Genomic DNA, 18,845 nt, shown 5'->3' with positions numbered 1-18,845 from the left:
GTTTAGTACATTGGTCTAAAATTTGTCCGCCAGCGTATTTGCCTTTTATATTGAAGACTTTGTCATACCTGATTGAACTCTGGCATAGTATTTGTGACTGGTCTTGGGCAACTCAGAAAGGACTAACCCTGGCACTGCAGGACAGGACAGGAGCATTACAGTTTGTGTATTGGATGTGAGTCTCACCCTAAGCCCCTGGGAAGCCAATCTGAAATCTGCCTGCTTAACAGAGAGGCACTGCCATTACCTTGCTCTGCCAAATCAGGGTATTTTAAAGAGAAAGCAGAGCGATTCTGTTTAAAATGTACAAGACATATGTACAGAGGATGAGAATTTCGTAGTAAGGCACAAGTCTTAATTTATGGGGAAGTGTTATTTTCATTGTTTTTCCAGAGCTGAAAAGGGAGGATGGAAAACATCTAGGAGCTCAACTCTTCAAAATTTGTGGACCTGAGTGGCAGGCTAAGCGCTACACAGCAAGCTGTGGAAAAATATCAGCATTCAAAGGCCAAAAATCTGGTCTCTGAGCTTCCCAGTCAAAGTCATGCAACGTACTATCCTCCTGCCCAAGAAAGAGTAGCAAGTATGCACCAAAGATTTGGAGGTTAAGCACCTGTATAGGGGGGTATGTCAACTGCTCCACACTCCACTGGCACTGAGCATGTTGCCTGTAACACCATGGAAATGTGTGTAGAAGTTAACAGCAAAGTTCAGTTGCTGCGAGAAGATGCGTATGGATTTGTTCACTTTAATTTTTTCCATGATTTAAGCGTTAGGCACCAGGAAATTAATCTGGGCAACAGTCAAGACAACCTGCACAAAGCTGGGTCCAGTGTTGCTAAAACAAGCTGGCTGAAATGAAAAAGTGCAGCTGTGACTCTGCCTGATACCAACACACACACACAAACACACGCACGCACACAAAAACAGCCCCGATTTTTATTCTTATTATTTATGGACACAGATGAAAAGCCAAAGGGGACATGGTAATGCACACAGATGCTGATTAGCTGGAGATTATATTGATGATGTAATAAAAATTCACTTTGTCTCTTAAGCTGCACCAGGACAATCAAAGAGAGATTAGATAAAAATCAGAGAGAATGAATAATAGAAGGGAGACGTAACATCGTAAACCATAACTCCCTGCAAAATGTTCTGCCTTCAAGTGCCCTCGGTCAGAATAAGGGCTGGAGGGTGTAAATACAGCTCAAATGTAAATAGGAAGGAGGCAGATGTGGCTTTGCGTGTGTATTATTTATCAATAAACAGCTAGATGTGTGCATCTACCTGTGCGGGTTTGCAAATACACGCACATACACATCTACACGCACTCACCTTTTAATTCGAACAGATGATGAGAGGAAGAGAGAGGGAGAAAGCATTGTATTTGAAGAGGGACAGATGGACACAGAGAAGCATGTGGGGTAAACAATTAGAAGTGTATGGGAAATGATCTGAGCAAGAAAGATGTGAACTTGCAGGAAAAAAACAACTGAGTGTCTACTTGACGGAGTAACAGACACACATACAAACCCCTGCATGCACTTGTATTTACCTAAACATACACCAGTGTGGGTCCCTGTCTGAAAAAGTGATATCTCCAGCCACAAAAAATCCCAATCAGAGAGAGACAGGAGAAAACTTTCTTCTGTTAGGCTGCTTGCTTGAAAAGAAGCAGAACTCCTGCACATCCAACATTGGTTTAAGTTTACTGACCATGTTTAATATTTGATTAAACCTTTGACATAGCTGACTATCCTGATCTGAATAGATGATCCAATGTTCTCTCTGGTAGTAAAGCCGAACATAAGTAATAGCTGTCCTCTGACTACTGCTGCCTTATGCATACAACTAGGATTTTGCTGCGTTTGAAAACCTGCTACCTGCTTCTCGATTCTTTTCAGCTGCTTAGTATTTTCAGCTGTGTTTTATGAAATCAAACAAACAAAAAACCCCAGCAAAATGCTTCTCCCAGACATGGAGCAGGCTGTAATTTATTTGTAGCTGAGGGAAAAAATCCCTTCTTTCCAAAGTCTTCCCTGTCTTAAGTGTTTTACCTGTTCTCCTCACTCTACTTTTTGCCCGTGGTTTGCATTATTACTTGCTAAATAAATTAGAAAATGCCCATCAGCTTGCTCGGCAGCTTGGGGATGTTTGTGTGGTTGCTCACATACACACACGCACACACACATACATACAGCGATTTTATAAATAAATCACAGTCACAGAGGTGAGGAGAGGGCATGTGGTGCTTCGCGAGGGAGCAGAACAGCAAAAAGAAAGGACATCTCCAGGATCAGAAAATAGGAGCTGTCAGAGTTTCTCTATATCTCTTAACACCTGTGAGATGGCCACTGCTGCTGATCACAGAAAGAGAGAGAAGGGGACACCAACCCGGGCTGCTTTCCCTTGGCCACCTAGGTGAGGAAGCGTCTAATCCCTCAACACAGACAAAAAACAGGCCTAAATAATCAGCCTACATGCTTTACACCTCAAAGGAGACAAGGCTTGCTGGGAGAGGTAATATCTTTTATTAGGCCAACTGATATAGTTGAAAAAAAATAGACAAGCTTTCAGGCATGCGGGGAAGTCTTGTCATTTTTTCCCCAGCTATATCAGCTGGACTAATAAAAGATATTACCTCTCCTTACAAATGTTGTCTCATTTACAACCTTAGACCATCACCGCTAAAGCTACAGTACTAATTCTACCTTAAATACACACAAAGCTCTTTGCAAAGCTGGATATCACAAATTCTTCTTTACACATGGCAAACTGAGGAAGAGCAAGGTCTAGGAATAGGATCTGGTGGAACAGAGAAGGTTAGTAAGAGGGCTGGACTAGAAATAGGCTCCTAACCCCTGCCTACCTTTCTCTGACTGAAGAATACTCTGATGTAGCACTACATCAAAGCCTTATTTTGCCTTCTTGCTTGAATTTGAGGTTGGAAGAGAAGGGTCCTGGAGCTGAGGGGTAGTTATGTTTCAAAACAGCAGGGAAAAATATTTTTGCAAGAAGATGAACTGTAGTCCCAGGAGAGGCTGCCAGGAATAGTTAAGAATAAGATCACGATTTTGAGAATTCAAAGGAAAATGTGTGCAGGATTTTTGTTCAGGTGTGAGAAATCTGCTGCTGATTTAATGAAACAAGAAAAGTTAAAAAAAAAAGGTGCAATTGCACTGGTGAAATTATAGACTTACTGCACTGTTTTATTTTTTTAATCTTTGAAAGAGGACGTCAAGCTTTGAACCTCAAAGGAAAAAAAAAAAACCAGCAACTTTTCTCAGTAGCTTACATACAGAAATATATATGTTTGTGTATCCATGTGTGTGTACTTTGTGGGTCTTTCTCCTACTACCCATAGTTTTTTTCTTTTCAAAAATACTTGGTTGGTATAGCTCCCTTTTCCCAAACTGTGTTCAGGGAAGAGCTGAGAAAGGAGAGGAGAGATAGCTAACATGGTCTGAGAGAATCTGAGCGGTGACTTGCAACATGAACCGGTGAAGTGCTCTCTACAGGGGTGACAGCCAGCAACAGCGCAAGGGCAAAATGTCGGTGCAGAGCTGAAGCAAGGGAAGAGAAGTGTGAACAGTGATGGCGAGAGCCAAGGAAACCAGTCTGTGGCGGCAGAGATTGTCTATAGAAAACAAACGACTCGCAAGCACATTCTGGGAGACAGGCAGTGATACTGGAGCGGCACCTGGGGAAGGGATCTGACCCTGGGGACAGGTCTGAGCTTGTGGTCCACGCACCCACACTTGCCCTTGCAACCAGGTGAGGAAGCTTGGAGGGGAGGGAGGATGAGAAGTTGGTCTTAGATGCAAACCCAGCAAACACAAGTGCCATGAATGGAGAACCAAGCCTGGGGAGCGAGCTGCTGGCCTGGCAATCAGACCGATGTCTTTTGCCAGGTAAGACGGAGCAGGGTCATTGGCCTTGCTATGGCTCAGATATTTCTTTTTGGATTAAGACGCTGTTGCCGGAAGTCCTGTCCCTGGATCAGCGTAGGGGAGAAGACAGGGGAATGCCATACCTATTGTGCAATTCCTTTTATGAATAAACTTGTAAAATCTAATTCTACCAGCACCTCTCTGGCCTTTTTCAATGAGCCGGTCAGTAACAAATGATCATTTAACAGCACAAAGCAGCCGTTATATAGAGGAACAGATTGAGGCTAATACAACACAGGTTCCCCTCAAACGAGAACCAACATTCTTTCTTCCATTTTTTTTTCCCCCATCTGCAAACACAGTCAGTAAAGCTGAGTAAATATATAAATAATTAAACAAACAAATACTTTCCCTGCTGCCCCCGGGCCTTTGAAACTGAGACTTAGTTGGATTTCAGGCAATCAAACAGCATCACGTTCTCACACTCACACTGCATGCACGTTTCCTCTCCACCTTTGACAGAATATCATTGACTTGAGGGCACTGTGATGATTTCAAATAGACTAGGGGTTAGGTAATCAACTCCACACACACACGTACACACATGCACACTCCAGCTCCTCCGTTTATTTCATAAAAGACACAAGCACAGATGGGATGGAAGCACAAACACCCCCCCACACACACATTCATTGCTATTGATGAACTGACTAAAACCGCAACTGAAATAATAAAATAAAAAAAAACAAGGAGCGTGCTTCATTTGCTTGTCAGATCTTTGCTGTAGAAAGAAGCCTTTTCTAAATTAATTTTGCTGTGTCTAGATACTTGAGGTCACTGGAATCTTGTTTATTCCTCGCAATATGCTACTTCTTGGGTAGCAGCAGTGAAAACTCCCTTCTGGACTACCTTGCTCTGCCAAAGCCAGGAACGTTCACGTCCCTGCTTAAGGATTCACAGGGCGTCTGTCTGTTGTTTGTGAGGCTGGGTCAGAGTCTAACTATTGACTTCAGAGAGTGTTGGGTCTGTCCTCAGCAAATGGATGATGACTGCCAATTCCATCTGCCCATATCGAGGGCAAGAGTATGCTTGTCTAGAGGGAACTTGCTGATTTTACTGAGCCAGGGAAGGCAGATACCTTCAGCTTGGTCCAAACCATATTGCAAACCATAGATTTGGGTCAGGCTCTTAGAAAAGAAAGGTGGGATGCAACCTTTCATCAAATCCTTGAGTTTTGCAGCTCCCTCAGTTGCCATAACAATGAAGAGTATATATGTGAATCACTAAAAGAAGAAAAAAAATCAAGATCCTGAATCAGTGAATGATGATATTCATGTAGACAGAGAAATTACAATAGCCGAATCCTACTCATACAAAGAAAACTGGCAAAATTGCCATTGACCTTTTCTTGGCAAAGCAGGGACAAATATGTATTTACAAGTGAAGTGAGCAAAGATAATTTTCCACCTCCCCACCACATGTTTTTTGAAAGTATGTTTTCCTGATCTGCACTGAAAGGGCCTCTGAGGTAACACATTTGTCATCAGAGATGCATCAAAATCTTTGCTGAAAAAAAATAAATGTCAAATTTATGCCATTAACTTCTCTCTCCTAAAATAATTAAAATAAAGTAAATCTGACCAGCCTAATATTGCAGATGAGGAAACGAAAGATCAATAGCTCAGTGGAGCCAATGGGAATCTTTCCATTGACTCAACAGGTTTCAGATCAGGCCTGAAGGCACCGAGCTTAAGTGACTCCATCAGAGAGTGTTGGTAAGTAATTATCCAGGCAGTGATTAGAACCCAGGCATCCTCACTGACCCCTCCCCCACCAGATAATGCCCTTTGAATGAAGCTGCAGGCAGAGGCAGAAATTTAAAAGGGGCATCTCTGAAGTGTATTAGCCACTAGTAAATAATCCTGAAGGAAGGCAATGCTTGCTTATCCTATTTATTTATTTGTTTATTTAATTTGGTGTTAACTTTTATTAACACAATAGTAGAATGTAAAACCTAGCACCACTTTATCACCCTTATCTTCTGCAAGATCTTTATGTGCATTTCCTTCCAGTATGTCTATGGGTTGGTTTGCCTTATTTTGGTTTTTTTTTCTTTCCCTTCTCTGTCTATGACTAAACTTGGAGTTAAATAATTTGTAAGATACTCTTTTTATTTGGTATCAAAATTGGCTAGATCCAGATTCTTGCAAATAAATATGCAGCAACATTATGCTTTTAAAGACTTTGCCAAAGGATTTTTGTTGGTTGTCTTGCCCATTCCTCATTTCCACTCCTACTTTTCTCATTTATTGCCAGTATCTTGAATGAGATTTCTTTTTCTTAAAAGAAAAAAAAAATCCATAATCCAAAAAAAAAAAATAGGCAGAATGAAAACAAAGCAAAAATATGACCAGATACCCTTCGAATGCATGAAACAGAACAAAACCCACCAAACAGCATAACTGAATAACAATAGATCTTTATAAAAGAGGGCGAAAAGTTGCATCCTCATCCATATATTATTGAAGATGGAATACGATCAAATAAATTGCTTTTAAAAGCAATTAAATGCGCACAAAAGAAAAACATTTGCCCTGTAAACTGAGAGAATGCGTAATGAAATGCAAACTATCTTGAAACTACCATACGGAAACTGGAAGGAGACACTTCAAGCTGAATGATATAGCGGAAGGAGTGAACCAGTGTACCTAGATAAGGAAGCTTAAGAGGGAGTAGTTAGGAAATCCAGAAGCAAACAGGTCTGTGTATCTGGATTTAAACGAGTAACAACCTTAAGGCAGTCACGCTGCATATTATTATCATTCTTGCCTCAAGGAGCGGTATCTTGCAGAACTGCCCGCAACTTAGGGCCCAATCCAAACACTGCTGCAGGCAAGGCAAAGCTTTCCTGAAGACTTCAGCAGGCTTTGGAGTGGGTCTGTCGCTGGTCTGCAAAGTCCTTTCCTGTCAATTATAGATTACGCATATCATAGAATATACGTTATTTTCACACTCTTCTCCCCCCCCACACACCATTTCTTAAATGCTGCTAAAGGTGTGAAAAAACTAAAACAAATCAAGAACTTCCATTGCATTGCTGCGTTGAAAAAGGGCTTTCAGGGAGTAATCATGTTCTGACGGGATGAACTGGTTGACTAAAATGGTCCTGGCTGTTCCGAACTTTTCTGACCCCTGGCTTCTCAGCAGCTGCCAAGCAAAGATCCGATCCTAGAGAATGAACTATCCAATTTTGGTCTGAGTCAGGTGAAATAATGCACAAGAAACAGAGCCCTGCCTGTAAGAGTAAAGAAATAGAGTTTTCTCTGGGTTAGCATTCAAAGAGGTGCAAGCCAGCTCAGTCTACTCAGCAGAGGTACCTCCCTCTCTTCCTCCCCCCCCGCCCATGCACCATTTCAAAGAAGTGCATCTTTACCTTATTATATTATTAGAATCAATCAATATTATTAATATTACATGTGGGCAATTCTGTAAATTCTTCATAGTTCTCCTCCCTGCCTGTTAACAGCAGGTACATTATACAATCTCTGGTTAGATTGGTCAACCAGGCTATTGATAGTCTTAATAAGCAGTATCTATATTGTGACCTTTGCTCACAGAACTGAATCTCTCCTATAGGGCTGTCAGATTCTTTAAAGAAGTATTGTTAAGCTCATTACTGTATTGCTACATATAATTTTACGTGTGATTTTCACTCACCCTGAAGAATCTAGTAACTTAATACTATTTTTTTTTCTCCTAAAGCATTGGCCCTTTTACAATTGATCAAATAGTGAATTAGAGCATTATAGAGAGGAAACATAATCAGGGGATTTCTACAAGCACACTGTGATATATCTTTTGATCTTCTGACAACCTTCATCCCCCTGGATCCTAGGAAGGAAGCACTGTTTTATAGGGATATTATTAGGCTGATGCTGCTTTATACATCTACCTGCAAGAAGCTACTGAATCCGACAAAGATATTTGTGTGTGTTTGCAGAGAGTGATGCATATTATGTGAAGCGAATCTATCCTTAGGGACTGAAAAGGAGAGAAACTATGTGCAAATGTAAGTCTGCCCTTTCGATACATGTGTGCGTATGCAGTCTCTGTGTATTATACACACAAGTATTTGAATTAGAAACAGGCCAAATATGCAGTCAGACCCCATCAGACCCACTCTGTCTGCAAAGCTCCATTTTTATTCTGTTTGAAGAATCTTCCTGTCCAGAGTTATCTGCCCTAGTGCACTGGGAAGTCAGCTGGGTTGCCTCTAAGATATTTTGGAGACTCAGACACAATGTACAAATAAACCAGAGATGGATTAATTAAGTGTGACTGTATCATTAAATTAGTATAATGAACGAACCACTATGTATCATATTAAACTCTGCATATAATTCCAGGAATAGCCTGTTAAGTCACCTGCCACTTTCATGCAAGGAGTATGATCCCTGTACCGTCTTTTAGAAAGTAATTATTTAGAGACTTATATCAGCCTGTCTGTACTGAATGCATGTTTTCATTAATATGCATATATAATAAATGGTTGCATATGTGTCTGATATACAAATGTGGCAGACAGTCTTCTATCTCTCTGCATACACACTTCATGTAAAAGTTCATTCTCAGTTGCACCTTTCATGCAAACTATGTCTTTTCATTGTTTCCAGATTTAAATAAGGACATTAAAGACCTCAACCACAAACAGGGAAAAGAATATCCTGCATTGCAAACTGTGTCTGCACTGCACCTTGGTCTATCAAACTGTAAGCAACTTTCTGGTGCCAAAATACTTTGAGAGACTGAATAGTGAAGTCCTATATTACCGTCTTACCAGCAACTATATATCCCTGGGGGCATCAGCATTGCCAACAAAGCCGCCTATGAAGTAGTTAATGTTAAACAATGATTGTCCATGTTCAACAAAGGAGGGAGAAATAAACAGATAAGGGTGAGGTAGATCGAAATCTGCATGCCTCATTGGCTGAGCTGTCAGATATTTCTAATGCATCTGAAGGCTTTGTTACTAAGAACCTGTTAAGTATCTTTAAACCTTTGATCTGTAGCCAGTCTTAACAAAGGTGACAATTAATTAAAGGAGAGTGCATTGCAATAAAGTTACATCGTGGTCAGTTTAAATATACTGTCCTAAGTTGGTTCACAGATGTCACTGTCAATTAAAGTCTTCTTGGAGTCCAGTTCGTTATCAATTTTTCCCCCTTACCTTGATCAATATTTTTGGCTGCTTCTGCTAGACAAACTTAACACAATGTCTATATCTATATGTCTTGCCATTCATTTACATGGAATAGGTGGCTGTATATGATTTATTTTTAGCTACTACGTATGGTCAGGTACTTTATTTGAGAGGTTTAGAGCTCTCATCCATTTTTATTTTAAGGAGAGACAATAATAAGCCCTCTCTTCCTTCAAGGAGATGTCAGTTGGATATAATGAACGCACATTAAAAGCTGCCTTCACCTGTGTGTACATTCAGTCTGTGGCTCATGGTGACAAAAGCAAACAAATGCAATATCTCTGGTGACGTCCTGACTCCAGCCCACACCAACTGCTGCAGCACAAAAAGTGATTCAATAGACTGTGTGGTCCCCAAAATGTGACGATGTATCTCGAGGAGTTACAGAGAGACAGGGGCCTCTATAATATATACCCCAGTTCAGTCAGTGAAGCGATGGTGGAAGAAAGCCATAACTTTAACTTGCCATAGTTATTACTTTTCCCTTTTTCCTCTGCAGATTTTAATACACAAGGGTCAGTCCACCATGACAAACCTCGGCAACAGTCATACAGGCATCAGTGGAGCAGTTAAATGAGTGAGAAATGCGGCAGGGGTCAACTTTTCTCAGTTCCTCAGCTTTGTTTTAATTTTAATTTCACTTACAGAGGGAAAGCTAAGTTAAGGAACAAGTCAACAAGCCTAGAAGCTGGTAGCATTGACTGTAAATGTTGTGATTTGTTATGTAAATTCACAATCTAGAATTTTAAAGGGAATGTGAAACACCGAGTAAGTGCAAGCGTGCATCAGGATTTCCAAACATGAACCCACCAAAGTGATGGCAAAAATCTCACTGACTTCTGCCCAGCAAACAGGCAACCAGCCTTTGCTCCCTAAGTAAAGATTATGCTGGGATTAAAAAAACACCAGCCTATTTGTTAAGGCTGGGACCAAATTTAGCTCGCTCAGCACCTCACCTGCTTAGTACAAACTGTTACAGGGCAGAAACCAGACAGTGCTTGGTGGACAGGTCATGGTGAGCCCTGCAGCCACCTGCTTTTGTGGGATTTCATTGCAAAGCGATAGCCAACACTAATGTGAATCTTTGGGCATCTGATAATTTTTCTCTATTTTAAATGCAAGTAACTGGCCCAACAGCCTAGATCATCTCCCCCACTTTTGCGCCCTTGGAATCATTACTGCCTGTCGCATAAACCCGCCTCAGTTCACACTTGACTGACGGGAGGGATGGTAACAGCTCCTTTAGTGTCGTTATGGTCTGTCAGGTCAGTGTGGCTGGTATGCATACGCGCAGAGTATGCATGATGAAAAACACCTTGACGTCTTGCTGAAAAATGTAGCTGCCTATTTCCAGCTCTTAAGGTTCAGGGAGACTCTTCTTGGTCATCCAGCCTCTTCTGCCCCTTGCATTTGACCACTGTGCATAAAAGAGTCCTCTGCCTGCCCTCCTTGACAGGTACAATCCACTTTTTGGTTGAACACAAAACATTTTCTGCTATCTCACTCACTCTTTACCCAGATAAAATTTCCAGATACTCTCTGACAACTTCCTTCAAAAGACTATTCTATCAGCTGCCTGGCTTTTATTATACTATGCAATTTGAATTCTCTACTAAAGAAAAGCCTGTCTGTGACATGGGCCACTGGCCAATGTACAATATCGGACCAGATGAACCACACTTTTCACCCAAGGTGACAAGGATCCTCAATTTTTCCCCTTACTTCAGTGCTGACATTTCCAATTTCTTCTGGTTTAATACAGGAAAAAATAAAATAAAATGAAAACAAGCTATCCCCTGTTGCTGTTGTTATACTTCAGAAATTAGTAAGTTCCTGATTCACCCTTGAATTAAAACCTTATTTTGGCCAAGCAGATACTATGACATTTGGTTATTCTCGCTATTTTTTTTTAAAGAAAATAATAAGTACCTTTTTTTCCTTCCCTAAAATGCCTGAGGACACCAGTATATGTAGATATTGAGGGACAAAAGCAATCATAATCTATAAATGTGTAGGAAATATAAGTCTAACCTGGAGATAGGTAAGAGAAGAAACAAAAGCTCTAGAAACACAAACTTTAATTTCTTTCATCCACATTATGTAACTTTAAAACAAACCTATTCTTGTAAAGATGATTAGTTGATATGGTGGTGGGGCTAGCTGGAGAACAGCTTTCAGTGCAAAACTTAACAGCCAAGAGAGAGATCCCAGAAAACTGGAGTTTGTATTGGAAATGCTGACACAACCGTAACAACAGCTTCATAACTGGCTGCAGCTGCTTTTAGAAACCAGAATCCATGTCCAGACCCCTTGAAAAAGAGTTAACATGTATCCCTCTAATTTATGAAGTAATCTGAGCTATCTTTTTGACATTATCAAATACACATGCATGCTCATCTGTAGGGGAGATTATAATGTACAGGGGGTTGTTTTTTTTCCTCTCTCTTCGATCAAGCTATCGAATTGCATTTTGATTGTTTTAAGGGGTTGCTCTTTAGACCTAAGGCATAAAGCCGCCTCTGTTTTATTCCAGTTTATTTGTGCATTTACCTCCTTCAAACTTGTTTGGTTTACTACCATACTAAATGCTGTATGTGTTTCTTTCTGGACAAGCCTTATATTTCAATTATGGAGGAATTCATTCAGTACCTGTATTGCATTGTGCTTCTTTTCAACTAAATTTCCATTTCCCAAAGGCTATATGCATGAATGTGTGTACATTTCTTTCCTATATGTATTCACACACACAAATCTATACATTTATACATATACACAAATGTATCATCTTGATTGAATGATCATTTTCACTGCACCTTTGAATTTCTGAGACATCCAAAACCTTTATAAACATTCTTAGACTTAAAAAGATTTTCATTTTCCTATCATCTACCTTTGTAACCAAATGGAACAGAATATAATGAATCGAAGTGGTGTTTACCTACCCTCAAGGTGTCTTAAATTTAAAAATTATTTATACTCTTGAGAAGATATAGCAGCAAAAGAACTAAACTATTCTTTCCATGCTGCATTTTTCTAGCTGCATCGAATGCTTACTGAGTGAGGTTCGGGTCAGGTAGGTACATGATCTAAACCACAGGACTACAGTGGTGGATTTCAAGGAGTTTTAGTGAGTTTAGTGCTTTTTCCCCTCCCTACATGAGGGCTGAGAGAATGTTGTAGCTCTCACGTCTGTGGAAGACTTTTGCTTTCCCACTGCATGCTATCTCCACTCTTTAAGTGCACTCACCCGCGTGTGTTTCAGTAAATCTCAGTTAAGTGTGGAATGCTGATTTCTTCTGACTTCCTAAATAGAATATTATGGAGACCTGTGTGTTTTAAATTAAAACACATTCCAGGCCTTGGGTACAAGCATGCTTCAATAGAAAAGGCTGTTTAAACCTATGGGAACAGTCCTATATTTAGATTACATTAATTCATAAATATTATACTAAATACCACTTAAATTGGCCTTAAATGACTTCAAAGATAATGCATTATAATATGGCTGTCCTGAGAGCACTAACCTTTATGTCTCCCAGTAACTCAGCCTTTAAGCATACTCCACTGCTAGATAAGAAGTGGGGAAGTTATGAATGAATGGCTTGCTAAATTGTTCAAGTGTGATTAGTTAACTGCATGCATGTATGTGTGTATGTGTGAGCGTGTGGGTGGGTCAGCTCAGCCCCAGCAGGTTTCTACCCACGGATCTCAACACACAGCTTCTTCCCAACCCTAGAGCAAAGTACCATGGCAGGAGTGTGTTCCTGCCCCATGTGGAGAGAAGCGAGGACGGGGGAGAGATGCAGCAGCTACGCTCGTGCCACAAAAGCTTTTCTCAGGGATCTGGCAAGCCTTTCCCACCTTTTCTCACATGCTGCTACCCCCCTACCCTTTTCTCTCTTTGCGTGTCTGCAAAAGAATTGTACTCCCCTGCCTCTTCCCTGGTATCTGACCTGGTATCATCCAGGGCTGCTGGTGGGAGAACCTGGGACTTCTCTCTCCTTTGGTGATAGTTTTTCTGGGAGGGAGGCATAGTCATGTACTTTACCGTCAGGTTGCTAATTTTCAATTTCTTCCCGCTACAGAGGAGTGCCACAATAGATTATCTTAATAATATTTTCAGGTATATACATCCTGCACTCTCATTTCAACAGATTTACACCTGAAATTATTCTGACTGCTACATTTTTACTTTAAGCTAGTGCCTCTCTCTTCCCTCCTCCCAAAACAAACCTACCTTCTCCTTCTCCACACCCAAGGTTTGCTCTCCGTACACTTAAATAAACTACAGCCCACTATTAACCCTTCAGGGTATACTACTGTCACAGCCTCATCCCCTGGATTAGGAATGAAATCAACTGAGAGTGATGGATCAATTAATGTATAAGCATTATACATCACTTATGGAAAGCATCTTGGGGCTTCATATTGCCATCCTAACATAGAGAGCCAAGTTGGACTATCTTTGTGCAATTCTTCATCTATGCCTGCATAGCAGAGCCAAACTAAGGAGATCTGAGTGAATACTATGCTTCACATGACTGCATACAGAGAAGGGAAAGGAAAAAAAAAAAGACTGAAAATGAAATAAAATTAAATAAAATAATAAAAAAGCCAGATGCAATCCTCATCCTTCAGAGCCCCATCATGCTTTTTGACTTAATAGTAATTAATCACTACTGGCAAGAAAGTAATTTTTTTCCAAGTAGCCAGAGGCACATTTTTATCAGGATTAGCTAATAAATCAGCAGCATCGCTAGAAAGGAGTTCAAACTCTTCTCAGACGTACTAAATAAAACCGATCTCTGAAATGCTGGCAACTTGGTGTCTATTGAAGCTTCACTCAAACCCTCTCCTGCAAAATAACAATAATCATCATCATTTTTCCTTCCAAAGTCCAAAACTTCTAGGAGGCTTAAAATGACTGTTTCTTTCAAGATGAACTCATGCAATTTAGTTTGATGAGGTGACAAGATTTCCCATCTGGCTTTTTTCCTAGGTTGCAGCTTTAGAACCGAAATGAAATGAAGGGAAATGAAGTTAGTATCTTGCTTAATTCAGGAATATATGTTAAACACATCCAAGCAAGATAAATGATCTCTCTCTCTCTCTCTCTGCCTCCCTCCTCTCCTTCTTGAGTTTGTCTCTGTGAATACAGGCATACGGTAAAAACAAAACTGAACTGAAAGAGGATGGATTCACTTCTATGGAATAGAAGTTCAAGTTAGCGTATAGATTGATTAATTACAGGTTTGATAGAACATAACAAAAGAAAAAATCTCATCAACAAATCAAAATAACCTCCCTCCGCCACAAAAATCCTTTTGCAAGGTGTTAGCTCAAAGGTTTCCTCTACATTATGTTGAGTGATTCTCTTCAGTGTAGCTTTTACTGCTATTATTTTTATTTTACAGAAACCTTAGACAATTTTTGCAAACACATGTGCGCACACATGAGCTCAGTGGCTACTCTCACTATGCCTCATCTATTAGATGAAATCTCCCAGGACCTTTCTTTCCTTGTGCTTCTTACTATTATTTTTATTACTATTATTAACTATTACAGTATGAATGTCATATTTAAATGATGCCCATCAGACCTTGATGTGGCTTCTAGGAAGCTTGTCTGAAAAGAAAGCAAGATTCGAACGGGCTACACTGATCATTGTAAATATGAGAAGGGTGTTTGTAGTGACTGTCAAGAAAGGAAGGAAGAAATACCCTATAAGTTCGACTGAGTCCCTGGTCCCCAAGAGCTGAACATTTTGTCTAGCCTGTGTTGAAACTGATACTTTGCACTATCTGGGTACATTTTCATTTGCATTTCCTGAGGGTGGAAGAGAGGAGAGTGAGTGGGAAGGGGGAAGAAATGCCTGCTGAACATGACATTAAGTTTAAGATTTACAACTCGGCAAGGCATCTGGAAAGCTGGGAAGACAGTAATGCCATTACCAGTGACTCTCCTTGCCAGGAGTCCACCAAGCTGGAGTAGACACTGCTACTGAACCTCTCCTATAACACATGCAACTTCCACTCCCCCTGTGGCCCCTGCAAAACCCTTTCTTCTTCTGTACTAGATTTGGAGTCACACCCCAATCACTTCTGATGTGATTTTTGTTGTTGTTTTTAATAGCTACATATCTAATGAAATAAACACACACGTATATACAGAACCTGAGTTAATAAAGTGGCTCACTTTGCTCCTGGGTCTCATCTGCTCCTAAGCAGGGCTACCATGCAAATTATCTTCAACTTCTTTCCTGTGAGTCCTACTTTCCTACCCGAGGATCCGAGCATCTCTCCCCCACTACACACACCCTCCCCCACCTCCAAAATGTAGCATCGTCTAATCTGAAATGCACGTCTGGAGAGTCTAACCTAAGCAGGGAAAGGAGCAGGCAGAGATGGAGTGAGTGAGGCATCGCATGAGGAGTATGTCTCCACTGCCTTTAAAGAAAATCTAAAAAGTTCCCGGGATGGACTTTGGGCACATTAAAGTAGTGCTTAGAATATGCCTGCTCAGAGACTTCTCCGCTCTGGAACTAAACTGCAACCTGTCTCTCCTGGATCATCTTCTCCAAAACACTCATGCTGTGATTTTGTACAGCACACCCCTGTCCCCCCAGCCCCGCTTAAGATAGATAGGCTTTTTTATTGTTGTTTATATCCCTGTTCCCATGCTGAAGGAAAGGAAAATTAAATACCCCCGGAGCAACTCACTCTCCTCCACCTCTGGCTTTGGAGTAGGCTACAGATAATTATTGTAACAGCAGTTAAAAAAAAAAATTTAAAAAAAGGAAAGAAAAAGAAAAGGCGTCGGTGCCAGCTACACAACAGTTGTAAAATAGGGGCTCCCCAGCTCCGCGCAAGCACACGGACACACACCCCCGGGTGGAAAATGTGCGGCTCCCAAAGATAAATAAATAAATCCCAGTTTCAGCACCACCAGCGCGCGGACAGCTGCCTGCCAGCCCTGCCGCCCGCCCGGCGCTCCAAGTGGCTTCGTCGCACCCCCCGAAAAAAGGGGAGGAAAGAAATAAAAATACTAATGAATAAACCAAACGGAGCTGACCCCTTTCCTTCTCTCTCTTCTCTTTACAGGAGGTTCTATTATTCCTTTCCCTGCCCTCACAGCCAGCCACCTCCACCACCGGGCCAACTGAAAAGGAAATAAAATGAAATGAAATCAAAAGGAAAGAGAGAAAGAGAGACCCAGAGAGGGAGCAGGAGCCTGCCTTCCTCTCCCGATCTCTCCCGGGAAAGTTCAGGAGGTAACTCACCTTTGTGCATGCCAGTGAACCTGTCCTTCAGCACCGTCAGTTCATAGATCTTCCCGAACTCCTCGAAGAGCGGTTTGAGGTCTTTCTCGTCCAGGTTACGGGGGATCTGCCCAATAAAGAGCTTAATGGCATCGTGGTCCTTCATTGGGATGGTGGATGGGTTTCCGGGACTATGGTTTAATCCGTTCATATGTCCGTTGGTGCTGGGGTTGCTGTGATTGCTACTCAGGCTGGTATTGTCTGGTTGTCCGTTTGCTAACGTGGCCATCTTTATATACATAGAGAAAATCTTCTTTCCTTTTTTTCCCCCTCTTCTTTTCTCTCTCCCTCCCTCTCTCTCTCTCCCTCTCTCCCTCTCTCTCGCTCTCTCGCTCCCTCTCCCTCTTTCACACACACACACACTCACACACACACACTCCTCCCTCTCCGTCTCTCTCTCTCTCTCTCTCTCTCTGGGTCTGATCTGATTTTTTTTTTTTTTACATTGAAGATCTGTGTCCTTTCCGTTTAAACAGGCTGGATCGGTTCAAATTCCCAGCCAGACTAGGGGGTGGGGTGTGAGTGCGTGGATGTGTGTGCGTGCGGGGAAGGGAGGCTGGGGGTGGGGGATTGCTTGTGCCTCTACTCTGGCTAAACCCCCTCCTCCCATCCAACCACCCCCCTGTCTGTCTGCCTGGGAGAAGCTTAATGGTACCTTCCAACACAGCCCCTGGCTATAAATAGCACTAGGCGCATGGCTCTTTGAGACACAGTCAATTTCTATTGTGCCAAGTGAGCAAAGGGGAACGGTTGCGTTTTTAGGACCAATGATGATGATTTTTTTTTTCCTTTTCCTTTGCAAGCCCTCCGATCAATCGCTGTCGTTATAATTTCAGTGATCATCGGGAAATCTGCCTTTTTATTTGAGAGGGGAAAAAAAACCAAACCCAAGGTGTTCTTATTTCTTCCTTTTATGGTGTCTCTTATTTACTCTTATGATTTCGCAATTGATAATAAAAGCAGTTCAGATACGGACGAATCCTCGGGCTGAGAGGTTGCTTTTGTTGTTGTTGTTGTGGTCGTGATGTTACAAGCTCTCTTTACTATATATGTTCGTGTTGTATCTAAAAAAAATGCATGCTCTTTAAGCTCTTCTTTTAAAAACAAAAATTATGTTGCTGCTGAGCACATCAAGCTAGGAAAGGCACAAACTATATTATTGTAGCTCTTTGGAGGGAGACGAAAAATATCGAGATGACTGTTGTTAATGTTCATGCTGCCGATATTTATTTTACGTACGATCAGTGCGGGCGTTATCTCCTATACTAGCTGCATGTGGGTGTGTGTGTGTATTGGAAAGGGATTGATCAGATAAGATTTTCTTGCTTGACTTTCAAGCCATCAGGATATTCTGTCTCTCTCTGATGGAAACATAAATCGTATTTTGTAGTCATCAGGGATCGGGAGTTGCTTGTCCGAACAATGCTCTCTAGACAAAGTGTACTGTATGGTGGAAATGAAGTCAGCTCTCCTTTCACAGCATCTGGGGGTGGGGAGGGCAGGGAGGCTCGGATTAAGGACAAAACTCCCCCTTGTCCCCCAAATAATAATAACAACAGTCCGGACAGTAACAAAACAAGGCTGTGTGTGCGCTCAGAGTGATTTTTCTGATTTTTTTTCCTCCTTCCCCCCGGCTTCCGTGCGAGCTGTGCGGAGACGAACCTCGCAGAAGCTCCAGCAGGCGAGCTCGGAGCAGCCGGCGAGTTACCTGTTCGGAACCTTCCCCCGCTCCGGCCGGGCTGCAGCCACACGGCGCCCGAATACCTCCTCTACCCCGGGGGTACTCGCAGCTCCAGCCGACCCCCATGCCCGGCCTGGGCCGCCCCCAAGCACCGCGGGGTCTCCCAGCCATTGTTCCCGGCGCCACCGGCTGCTCCCCGAGGCGGAGGCGGCAGCAGACCCGCGGAGGGTGGGCTAGGAGCGGGACCCTCAGGCAGCCCGTCCCCCGGGAGCGCCTGGCAGGGCGCCGGGAACACGTGTGACGGTAAACGGAAGGGGCAGCCGTGGAGGAGGGAGATTATTAGTTTAAATTTGCAACGTTCCTGCATGTTTTATTGACCGGAATTTATTTCTGTTTTAAAAACAAACAGACAAATAAAAGAAACAAAACCACAAAACCTTTGTAGTAGTTTTCACTTTATTTGGCTTTTGTTTTAATAACAGAGCAGCAAGGCAGTGTCCTACCCCCGCTCTTTAAAAAAAAAAAATTAAAAATAATAACCCAATGCAGGTGTCTCAGCTATTACAACTACTGTGACTGCGAGTCCCTCCGAGCCTTAGACGGGCGCCCCTGCCAGGAGACGAGAGCGGAGGGGCCCGATCTTGGGGCGGGGGGGGCGGTCCTGGGCGGAAGGGGGGGCGGGGGTGCGGCAGG

The 18,845-nt window shown here is 42.1% G+C and overlaps 1 protein-coding gene across 47 annotated transcripts in view; it reads right to left on the bottom strand.

The window, feature by feature from the left end:
• Window positions 1–18,361, bottom strand: part of CELF4 (CUGBP Elav-like family member 4) — a 691,562-nt gene extending 673,201 nt beyond the window's left edge. For 46 of the 47 annotated variants that reach the window (XM_065657466.1, XM_065657477.1, XM_065657502.1 and 43 more), the window contains exon 1: window positions 16,433–16,712. In XM_065657466.1, the coding sequence (XP_065513538.1) occupies window positions 16,433–16,712 (280 nt within the window). Of the gene's footprint in view, window positions 1–16,432; window positions 16,713–18,338 lie in introns of those variants that run through there. The other variant, XM_065657517.1, reaches the window with a different exon arrangement.
• Between the last annotated feature and the right edge of the window lie 484 nt (window positions 18,362–18,845).

The sequence above is a fragment of the Caloenas nicobarica genome, chromosome Z (genome assembly GCF_036013445.1).
Source record: "Caloenas nicobarica isolate bCalNic1 chromosome Z, bCalNic1.hap1, whole genome shotgun sequence".
Lineage (NCBI taxonomy): Eukaryota > Metazoa > Chordata > Aves > Columbiformes > Columbidae > Caloenas > Caloenas nicobarica.
The sequence above is the reverse complement of the archived record's forward strand: the minus strand, read 5'-3'. Positions and strand labels throughout refer to the sequence as shown.